This window comes from Neodiprion lecontei, chromosome 7 (assembly GCF_021901455.1).
Source record: "Neodiprion lecontei isolate iyNeoLeco1 chromosome 7, iyNeoLeco1.1, whole genome shotgun sequence".
Classification (NCBI taxonomy): domain Eukaryota; kingdom Metazoa; phylum Arthropoda; class Insecta; order Hymenoptera; family Diprionidae; genus Neodiprion; species Neodiprion lecontei.
In genome coordinates, this window is record NC_060266.1 from 15,956,717 (window position 1) to 15,968,900 (window position 12,184).

Sequence of the window (12,184 nt, forward strand, 5' to 3'; positions counted from 1 at the left end):
GGTCTTCCAGAGATACGGAGAAATTCTGAGAGGGGCGGACCTCACAAGAGCGCGTGAATCTAATCCGTATCAGCTAAAAATCCCGAGGAATCTTGAGCTCGCACCTGCGAAATACTTGACTCTAAAGTTAAGCCTACCGGCAAACAGAATTATCGCCCAACTGCGACGTGCAAACCAGTACAATTCTAGGATCGCGTACAAGAGATGTGCCGGAAAGTTAGACCCGCACCAAATATGTATGAACTGCTACAATCAATACTAAATTCGCAAGACGTAAGAACGCTCAAGGCGATTTTTTACTACGTAAAAAATGCCCTCGCACTTAGAGCCTTTTCGTTAAATGAATAAGTTTGTTAAATCATGTAATATAAATAACCACATGAAAAAGTATACCAGTTATACCCCCCTTGCTATAAGAGACCTAGTATACTCTCTATAAGGAATAAACTACGGTCGAAACAGGATATAACGATATTGAAGAGACCGTATACTTCGGACGTTATGTCCGATAGTTATAAGCAATATACACAAGTACATACAGTAGTCATATGTATGTTTGTAGTATGGGGATAGGTTATGCATATGAACTTGTTTTCAAATAAAGTGCAAATAAAAGAAATAAAAAAGTTTATTATGAAAAAAATAAAGTACATACAATACAATTCACAGACTATACTTAGTTTTTAAAGTAATCGGTCATTTTAGTCTGTTTTCTTGTAAGCTGAGTCTCAAATATATTTTGGATTTTACGTTTCATTGTCGTCAAGGTATTATCAGTATTAAATTGGTCGTTAAAGGCAACAAATTTTTTTAAAACTGTCATAGCGTTAAGAGCCTCGCATATTGTTGTTGGTTGAAACTGCTCTTGATGGTATTGCTGAGCTTCGTTTTCTTCGTCAGTGTTACGATTGTTACTTTCACTTTCTGCAAGAATTTCTTCCTCAGTAGCTAAGGCGCACACAGCAACATTGTCATCTATTCCAATAAATTCCTCTATTTCAATCCTTGGTTCTGTAGCAGTAGATCTGCACAACTGAGCAACCAACTGAGCTAGTGATACGTTGTTATCTTCATCTGTAGGAGATTGTATCATTCTCGTTAGCGGAATATCATCATCGTCCACCGCTTGCGATGGAGAGAGATCTTTAAAACCTGCATGGCGAAAGCAGTTGACTATAGTGGTCTGTTTGACGTTTTCTCAAGCTTCCGATATCATTAGAATTGCATCTAGAACGCTAAGACTTTTTGTATCATCGCCGTTTCAATATTCTGAAGCATTTGTAGTACTTGAAGTTTTCTGTACTGTGATTTTAAAGTTTGTATCACTCCTTGATCCATGGGATGTAAAACAGAGGTGACATTGGGCGGTAAAAACACACGTTTTATGCATTTTAGATTGGAGACTACAGGGTGAGCGGGACAATTGTCTACTAGGAGAAGAATTTTTTTTCCTCCAGATTTCAATTCTGCATCCCAGGACCCTAGCCATTTTTCAAAAATTAGCGATATCATCCAGGACCTAGTGTTATTTTCATATGTTACAGGCAACGAGTGAATGTTCTTAAAGCAACGCGGTTTTTTAGCTTTTCCTATCACTAAAATTTTTTTTGATCCAGTCATGTTCGCAGCAACCAATACTGTAATTCTTGTTTCAAACAACTTTCCACCCTTGCATTGCTCACCTTTGAATTTAAGTGTCTTGTCAGGGATCAAATTATAAAACAATCCAGTTTCATCCGCATTAAAGATTTCATCCGGTTTGTACCCTTCCCAGATCGCAGGCCACGTATGAGAAAGCCACTCTTCAGTCACACCTTCAGGAACGCCAGCCGCCTCACCGCAAACTTTTCCTGACACAATATTATGACGAGCACAGAAACTTTGTACCCAAGACGACGAGCACTCGAAATTTTCCTCCCCTCTAAGACGAACGAAGTCGTTGGCTTTTTGTTGCAGGATCGGACCACTTATTGGGACGTTGTTTGCCGTCTGATGTTTAAACCAAGTTAATAAAGCCTCTTCCATAACTTTATGTTGGGATGTCCTCGATCGTTTAATTTTCAAAGAATTGTTCTCGAAAAGAGATTTTATTTTATCTCTATCCTTCCAAATCGTTGATATCGTAGAGTGTGAGACACCACATTCCTTTGCAATTTCACTATTTGACTCGCCATTTTGTAATCTCCATATAATATGTGATTTTTATTCAATATTAAACATTTTCTTTTTTTGCGACATAGTAACGTGTAAACACACGATCTAAACGAAAAGTTTGAAATCAACCTGTAATTCACGCGGTCAACTGTCGCACTGAATGAGTTCGATAAGGTAGGAGAATAATAATCCTTCTTTGGCTTAATAATAAGCCTATAGCAAAATATTCCTTCATATTATTAGTACATATAAAGGTGAAAATTGTTTGTCATCTTTTGTTTTGATGGAATAAGTAAACGGTTGGTCGTTATAGCCGATGAATATCGATAAAGTTTCCTCGTTTTAAACGATATGTCGCTGTATCCGATGTCGTCATTGGCGGTATGTGTACTTATTAGTTTATATAGAGATTCGGCCGGGACCTTTCCATTCGGTTGTTATAACCGATCTGTCGTTATAAACAATGTCGTTACATTCGGTTTCGACTGTATCTATCTATCTATCTAGATTGATTTATTCTTAACAAAAAAGCTGTCTTGTTAAATTTGACATAATCCAATTTACCCAATTCACTCGCCAAGTCTGAAAAAAATGCGTCATTGAAAAATATCTCATGAAATACTGGATTATGTCAGATTTAACAAGATAGCTTTTTTGTTAAGAATAAATCAATCTACAAAAAATGTATCTTGTGGTTTCTTCGTAGAATATATATTTACACTGGTAATTATGATCTTATCTAAATTTTACGAAAAAAACCTTAAATAAATACATAAAATCGACTTGCGCTACCTCGAAATCTTAAGTAAAAAATTTTTACGCGTGCAGGCATTATTTTTTCGTCATTTCAAATCGTTTTTTCACTACCACTTTTTGGCGAAAATGATAATGATTTTTTTTTAATCACCCTAATATACACATGTATCACAATAACATTTTATACTGTAAACACTAGAATGCACTGTTTATAAATCTGAAGCGTATACTCAGGTCTAGGCCTATAGCCTCGCGGAAGCGTATCATGTATTGTGAAATACGATCCGCTAGGCGGCGTTCCAGCTCAGTGCTACCTTCTTCTGTTCTACAGTATGTGCTCCATGCTTTTGACGCAATGTTAGATTCTGAGATTCGATCAAATTTTCATGTTGTAAAGCTTATTCCAAATAATCCTTGAAAGTTATTGCATTGAATGCCGATCCTTCAATCCCTTTGGCACGTTTTTCGTCTTTTTTATCTCCTGAAATTCGGAATAAATATAATTTCGCTGTTAATCCTACAAATTCAAACATTATTCTACCGTTGTTTTTGTCTTTCATCAAGCAGAGGACATTTTTATTTGCTGAACGTATCCCGTCAACGCTATCGAGTGGCTACTTAAACGTACCGAATTCGTGCAAGTGCTCCTTAATACACTGGTATATGTCAAAGTGAAATTCAAATCATCATACCTACGAAAATTCAAACCATCATACCGTACCACAGAGCTGAAATGCGAATACGAAGTGATTACGCTGGGATTGTTGTTAGCTGGAAAGAGGACTGCGGTAACCGACAATAGAAAGCAACATAAGTCGCTGTTACGTATGTTGATAACGGCCTTCTTATCTTGAATATCCGTAGGTAATGGTGTGTAAGTGAACACACCGTCTCGTAGTGATACGGACTTGTTAATATTCACAGCTCAATTTATTGTTTCAATCAATGACCGGCTAGAGTCTTTTTCTTGGATATCTTCCACCTTAGCCAACACTTTTTGCTTTACTTCCTCTTCGAACCATCCGTGTACGTTCCTTCATTCGAGGACGAATTGATTTCTGGTATTGAAAATTTTTGTTTCTTTTATCATTTCGGAGTTTTTCGTTGAACTCAATTTGTAGGACAATACACAGTTTGATTTTAAACTTCTAGCTATTTGCAGCATCTTCTTCAGCTTGTTACGACTAGGTGTTTTGCATCTTCCGAAAAACTGCTCAAATCCTTATGCCGCAAATTGATAATGGCTCCCGTTCCAATTCGACTCTTGAAGGCTCTCCACAAATCTTCTCACCGTACTCGATCACTTCTCCGTTGATTTTGTAATCCGTCACTCACTTTTTGAAACAGTATAAATTTACCTGTCAACGATTTCAAGATTCCAATTGTAGTCAAAACTCGTGTCTTCTGCCCGATATTTGAGGCGTTGTTTCGTAAAATTTTATTCAAATACTTGGTATTTTAGTATCGTAATCGAATCACTTTTGAATATTTGCCAGTGATGATTTCTCAGTTGATATCCCAAACGCCGTTTTCATGATTTTTATTTATTTCAAATAGTTTTTGGATTTCACGTTTGTGTCTTCTTCTTTCAATCACACACTTGACAAAGCTATAGGTGCAAAGCTTGTTTCGTGAACGACTGTACTACATTGGCACGGTCCCTTTTACGGGACAAAGTCATGACTCACACACATTATCGAAAATTTGCGAACAACCGTTTGCAATCTTCTTTAACGAAAATTCCAAGATATTTTTCGAACGAACCTGTAGCGTTTATATGTGAAATAGTAAGGCAGTTCTTGGAACTTGGCGAAGAAGTTTCGCACAACGCATGTACGAGAGAGAGCTGTGATAATGAAAAAATCGCAAGAGTGAACACGGAAGTGCAGTAGTAATAGAAGATGGTGAAGTTTTACTTGCCTAAGGTGTCAGGTTCAAGTCGTTGAAATTTTAAGGCCTACACACCTGTGAAGTAGGGCGGCGTGAGTCAGAAGACAAGATGTCTGATATTACTATGGAATGTGAGCATCATGCTATATTGCGCCCAAACTGCGCAGCTTGAAACGTATTGTTACTGCGAAGTTTTCTGCTGAAACACATAAGTCGATAGGCGTCTACTCGAACAGTTCTTTATTCCCATTGTCTAAAGCATCGTTAGGATGCCGTAGAGTAAGAAACACGCAATCGTTTTTTTATCAACGTTATTAATTTTATGTGAAACTATAATCCGCATTTTTTTTCAATAAAAATCTTTTTCATTATTGTCAACCATTAACTCAGAACCTCTTTCCTACTAGTTAAGATGGATATTTTACATCACGCCTAAACTCGTTGGACACAGGCCTCTCGACGTCAAGTTGAAACTCGTCGGATGAACTGTTTGTCAACCTACAATTTTAAGAATTCGTTGAGGGTCAGTGCATAAGCCTTACAACGTTGCATCTTTCCTCGAAACCTCTCGATTGTCAGAGAATCTTCCCGAAGCTAACTGATGATGAAAGAACCTTGAGAACCTTCTGAGAGCCCGATTTAAAATGTACGAGGATTTTAGGTCGAACGTCTGAGGGTTTGCGGTTGCAATCGGCAATGCAGCTTCTCGATCTCGCTCGATGAGCATGCCAAGGTAGAGCGCAATTCATCTGATGCCGGTAAGAACTATGGTAACAGACAAGTAATTCAGAGGATTTATTTACCCACGATCAATAATCAGAGGAGAAAAACGTCGGTAACGTAGAGCGCAATAAGGGTGGTAGACAGTAAGGGAGAGCTCAGTTTATCGGACGAGAGTGGGAACAACCTTCAAGGGTTTGGGTCTGGCTAAGCTTTGCTGGTACAGTAGGAATTCGTATCTAAAAACCCCCTTGCTATACTAATTGTTGGTTTCCGGGTTATGCGTAAGTGAAAAGCACAGTTGAAAAAACAATCTGAATAGTTTAATTTATAGGTAATTGAAGTGTGAAACAGTACAAGGTATATATGTTATGTGTTTACGCGTCAGCGGTCACGACAAGTGTAAAGAGATATTCAAAAATACAAAGGTATCTAGCACGTGAGGCGTGCAATGTATATAGGTTTCAATAGATGTCAGCACGTCATCGATTTGGCTGGAAGATAGAGTGTCGTTCTATTCTCAACACTTCCCCTCAATCGATCGACCAGCTTTCTGAACGATTTGCTTTACCCCATGTTCATAAGCTCACGACATCTTCGATGTTTCACCCCGTTCAGTCCCTTTGTCATGATGTCGGCAGTCATCTCCTCCGTCGGCAGGTACTTCAATTCAATAACTTGGTCCCTGACTGCTCTTCGGACATAGTGTTGTCGAATTTCTATATGTTTACTTCTGGAATGAAATACAGGATTAGCAGCTAAATTTTTAGCTCCCTGATTATCGTTGAAAATAACGGTTGGTGATTTTTGAACTTCATCCAGTTCTCTCAAAAATCCTCTAAGGTACGAGGCTTCCTTTGCTGCTTCAGTGAGCCCCATATACTCTGCCTCAGTAGATGATAAAGCAACAGTTCGCTGCTTTCTCGCCTCCCAGGTGATCGGTCCATTCCCCAGTACAAAAATTATGCCCGTGTATGATCGTCGATCAATCGGACACGACCCCCAATCAGCATCGACGTACCCCTCGAGTGTTCTCTGATCTTTTCCGAAGACAATTCCAAGGTCAGTAGTTCCTCTAAGGTATCGAAGCACCCTTTTTGCTCCTTTCCAGTGTTCTGCTGAGTACCCCGTATTGAACTGGCTAAGCCAGTTTACAGTAAAAGCTATGTCCGGTCTCGTGCTCACGGCCAAGTACATCAGGCAGCCGATCAGCTCTCTATACGGGTACAAGTCTAGCTTCTCTTTTGGGCATTCTTCGATCTTCTCTAATTTGGTGTTAGGTTCCATCGGCGATCCGACTGACTTGCAGTCCTTCATCTTAAACCTTTCCAAAATCTCTTCGCAATATGCTCGTTGAGAAATTTTTATCCTCCCACTCTGATCAGTAAATTGCAAGCCTAGACATTGTCTTACTTCTCCAAGATCCTTGATCTCGAATCTCTTCTTAAGTCCTTGCTTGATGTCCTGCATCCAGTTCAAGTCCTTCGATGCCATCAATATGTCGTCAACATAAACCAGCATGATCATACAGTCCGTTCCTCGCTTTGCAAAGTATACGCAGTTGTCAGCCTGTAAAGACTGCATTCCAAGTTTATTCAAAACTGTGTTAAGTTCTTTATTCCACTGATGACCTGCTTGCTTTAGTCCGTACAGGGCTTTCTCTAGCTTGCAGACCTTTTCTCCACGACTGATTCCCTTGATCATCTTTGTCATGGCATCTTTGTCGTACCTTTTTCCCTCCTTTTTCTCCATTCTTGCAGCTATTTCAGGCAGTGATTCAACAAATAATTTCGGTATTTCCATGAAAACGGTTTCTTCCAATTTTGCGTTCAAGAAGGCAGTAGCGACGTCGAGATGATGAATTTTCATTCCTTTCATCATGGCTGTTGCTACAAGTATTCGTACAGACGACATTCGTGCCACGGGTGCGAAGGTTTCTCTGAAGTCTATTCCAGGGCGTTGATTGTAGCCCTTAGCTACCAATCGAGCTTTCCTTCTCACCGGCAATCCATCGGTTCCATACTTATTGCAGAGTACCAGTCTGCATCCAATGGTGCTTCGATCCTGCGGTCGGTCCACCAGCTTCCAAGTGTTGTTTTCCAGTAATGCCACGAATTCATCAACTATGGCATTTTTCCACTCGTGTGCCTCATTACTAGCTAAAGCGTCTTTGATAGATACTTCGGCCAGGCTTGCTTGTGGGTCGTCTGCTTGATCCTTTTCGGTTTGTGTCTGCGTCGGAATCATGTTATATATCTTCTTTCTTCTTCCCCTAGAGCCAGTGCTCACTAGTTTTGGCCTACCAGGTCCTCTTCTAAGTTCTTCCGGCTGTGGTTCCTCGAAAAATCGGTCCTCTCTTGTCAGGTTGTCTTGTAGGTTGGACTGGTCTCCCAGTGCGTCGATACTTTCTTCGAATACACTGTCTCCAGATGAACTATTATTTTCTGAAGAGTCAGTACTGTCATCGACAATTGCTTCAGCTTCCTCATAATCACTTTTCTGCGATGTTGGTCGGTTTTCAGTTGAAGTTGTGCTTGCAGGTGTCAGTTCAAACTTTATAACCCCTCTTTCATATGTACCTCCTTCTGAGGGCCTACTTGTATCTTGTTCTAGAGGTATTTTTCGTGCAGCAGCTTTCATGTTTTTCATTGACAAACTGGACGATTCCAGAAATTTCACGTCTCGAGTTGATATAATCTTCCTTTCATTCAACATCCAAACTCTGTAAGCCTTACATTCTTTCGAATATCCTATGAAGATACATTCCTTTCCACGAGGGTCAAACTTACCCTTGCCAGGAGTTTTATCAAGCATAAAGGCTCTGCATCCAAACGTCTTCAGATACGAGAGGTTTGGCTTTCTCCCAGTCCATTTTTCAAAAGGCGTTGCACCTTTCAGTATACTCGAGGGACATCTATTGCGAAGGTAGTTCGCGGTGGCTACTGCTTCCGCCCAGAAAGATCCAGTCAGCTGAGACTCGATGAGCATGCAGCGTGCCATATCGTTGAGTGTACGATTTTTCCGTTCCGCCACCCCATTCTGCTCAGGTGTGTAGGGCACAGTGAGCCTCCTTTCAAACCCGTTTTTCTGTAAATATTCGTCAAAGTCAGTATTACAGTATTCCCTTCCATTGTCTGACTGTAAGCATTTTATCATTCTGCCCGACTGTTTTTCAACTGTGGCTTTATAATTTTTAAAAACTTCGAAAACATCGCTCTTCTTTTTCAAAAAATATGCTTCGCACCACCTGGTGCTGTCCTCAATGAACGTTACATAGTACCATGCGCCTCCATGTGATTGTTTACGCATCGGTCCACTTACATCAGAATGCACCAATTCGAGCAATTCTGTTTCTCTTGAGGATTCTTTCGGAAAAGGAGCACGAGTAAATTTACCCTGCATGCAGATTTTGCAAGGAGGTAGCTTCTCATCCTTCCTCATTTCTATTCCCAGGATGTTTCCTTTACTGACCGCCTCGACCAGGTCCTTCTCGTTCAAATGTCCTAGTCTTGTATGCCACTTTTCCAGCATCGACTTTTCCTCACAATCAGTACCATCGGCGCTCCATGCGTTCTGGGACTCTTCTCGCAGATAGTACAGGCCATTCACTCGTTCTGCGATCATCGTAATATTTCCATCCTGATCTCGCACTAGGGCGTCGTGTTTCCTGAAAGTGACTTCGTGATGTTTGTTAGTAATTTTCCCAACAGAGATCAAATTTGTCCTCAGATCAGGGACATATAGGGTCGTTTCCAAGTTGAGCACAGTCTTATTAATTCCATTATCAGCTACAACTTTTACAGTTCCCTCCCCTTTGATTTCTGTACATGAGTTACTTGCAAGATTCAGTGATTTGTGTTCAGACTTACTCATATCGATGAATTTGTCAACATCCCCACACAAGTGTGAGGTGCACCCACTGTCGAGGCACCAAGTACCCTGTGGTTTAATTGGGTCAACCTTCAGTGCGGCTTCCTGCGTTGGAATTGCAATGTAGCTCATTTCAGCGTTGGCGCTCATGGGCTGCGTGTCCTTCCTCCTTCCGCAATCTGCTGCTTTATGTCCAACTTTTCCGCATCTATGACATCTAAATTTAAACGACGACGTACCTTCGGATGTGTCCTCCTTCCCCTTGTTCGCATGTGGTTTCCCTTGCCATTTTTTCTTAAAACGACCGCTTTTGTTCGCCAACATGGCGTTTGGTACAGCTTCCGGCGTTCTTCCCTTTCTCGCGTCGCATTCTTCTAGAATCTTCACCTTCAATATTTCTGGTTCGGGTAAAACGTCTCTCGTTTCGATCGCACAGCGAAAATTCTCAAAAGCTTCCGGTAAACTATACAGTAACATAATCGTCAGTTGATCTTTATTGATTACTACATCCATTTCCTGCAATTTACCTACAATGTCGAAAAATTTTCGCACATGATCACGTACATCGTCACTTTCGGCCATTTTGTGTAGGGTCAGCTGCTTAAGCAGCGCTGCCTTTTTGGCAGGCCCGCTTGACTGGTACACTGATTCTAATTTTGTCCAAACTTCACGTGACGTTTTGCAACCTTTTATTTGTTGTAATTCTGTGGGGCTAATCGCGAGTATAATGTCCGAACGCGCTTTTCTGTCCATATCGTCCCACTCTGCCGCAGCTGTACTCGCTGATACATCTCCCGGTTTCACATCGGGTCGGGCCTTTTCACCGCTCACATATTTCCACGTTTCATTTTTAATCAGGATAGCTTCTGCCTGAATTCTCCACGTATCATAATTATCTCTATGCAGTGGTTCGATACGCACTATATTACCGGCACTCATGGCTGTTTTTCGCGAAATTTCCGATTTCTTCGAAACGCGCTTAGCGGATCGAACACGTGATCGCACAGTCACGATCGCAGATTGTTCTCCTTTTATTTTTACACTGAGCTAAACCCTTTTTCACTTATGTTTTATTTTATAAACAATACTGGGCCCATAACCTGTTGGTTTCCGGGTTATGCGTAAGTGAAAAGCACAGTTGAAAAAACAATCTGAATAGTTTAATTTATAGGTAATTGAAGTGTGAAACAGTACAAGGTATATATGTTATGTGTTTACGCGTCAGCGGTCACGACAAGTGTAAAGAGATATTCAAAAATACAAAGGTATCTAGCACGTGAGGCGTGCAATGTATATAGGTTTCAATAGATGTCAGCACGTCATCGATTTGGCTGGAAGATAGAGTGTCGTTCTATTCTCAACACTAATCATCACTACTTTAGTAACACGATACAAAACACGAGTTAATTTCTTTCATTTTAAACCAGATATGAGAATATGTGATACTATCGATTCTGGCTGTAAAATTATATGCAATAATCTTGGATTGTACTCTCGATAAAACCTATCAAGAATAAGTGTCAATCACCATAAGATTCGTCACATATAATGACGAAAAGTTTCTGCATGAAATTCGTGAACACTTTCTTGGTCTTCTACCTGTGGTCTTGACCACGGGTGAAGGACTGACGGAAGTAATTGCGAATGAATTCGAAAATCTCGGTTTCCTGATCGGAAACATGGGGGAGAAAGATACGAGAATGTTATGAATTATTTGAAGAAAAATGATACCACAACGAGTTTTCTAAATTTGATAATTGTCTTGAGAATTCTTTTGACCCTACCAGTTTCTGTAGCATCCGGGAAACGCAGTTTCAATAAACTCAAAATTATAAAGAACTATTTACGTTCAACCATGTCTTAAGAACGCTTGGTTGATTTGGCAACGATTTCAATTGAATCGGAAATGTGAGTCATGGAATTACGATGACTTCATATCCGAATTCGCCAAAATTAAGGAAAGACGTTTCAATAGTTTCAGCTTGAATAGTTCTGAGGGTCCAATTCTACACTAAGAATTCAGATACATTATTCAAACAATGGGGGGGGGGGGTTTAGTAGTACAGCTCAAAATCGAATTTGAAAAAAAGAAATGGTCATAATAATGAAAATAATAATACTAAGGGTGCTTTCATGACATAATTCTGTTTACCCTGTGGTATGGGCTTATCTTTTCATAATTATCCTTGAAGAAATTGACGAGATCGACGATGGAGCTGCCATTGACGAAGACAAGCATTTCATGACAGAAAGTGCCATACATACACCCGAAAAGTAAATTTCATATTCTGGATAATGTTGATGTCGTTAATAAATAAACACATCAATTTTCAGACAATGCATATTCATTTGACAGGACAAATTGGTTCTATTTGGTATGAAGGTCAGGTGTCCACAAAAAAATTTTATTATTAATAACAAAACGTTTCGGCAATGTAATTAGAGGATTTCATGTACCAGCTATACATAGATTGATATCGTTGGATGTTACTTCACTGTTTACTAATATTCCTATACAATTAGATTTAAGCTGCATATATGATAGATGGGATGCGATTGGTAAACACACAAGGTTACCCAAAGAGGAATACATGAAGGCTGTTGAACTCTGTCTAACATCAACATGTTTTGTATATAAGAAAGTTGTTTACCAACAAATTCAAGGTGTCGCGATAGGGTCGCCCATTAGTCTTGCCATTTCTAATCTAGTCATGGAAAAACTTGAAAACTCCACGATCAAAAGGTTAAACTGTAATTTATCTTTCTATAAGAGATATGTTGATGATATTCTTAC

General features: G+C 39.8%; 2 protein-coding genes across 7 annotated transcripts in view; both read right to left on the bottom strand.

The window, feature by feature from the left end:
• The window catches only part of LOC107216665 (GTP-binding protein Di-Ras2), a 432,275-nt gene that overhangs the window by 205,765 nt on the left and 214,326 nt on the right, over positions 1-12,184 (bottom strand). The gene's annotated exons all lie outside the window — the stretch shown is intronic.
• Positions 1,228-2,025, bottom strand: LOC124295572 (tigger transposable element-derived protein 4-like). Its single transcript, XM_046746000.1, has one exon. It carries the CDS (start codon positions 2,023-2,025, stop codon positions 1,228-1,230), a length of 798 nt encoding a protein of 265 aa, XP_046601956.1.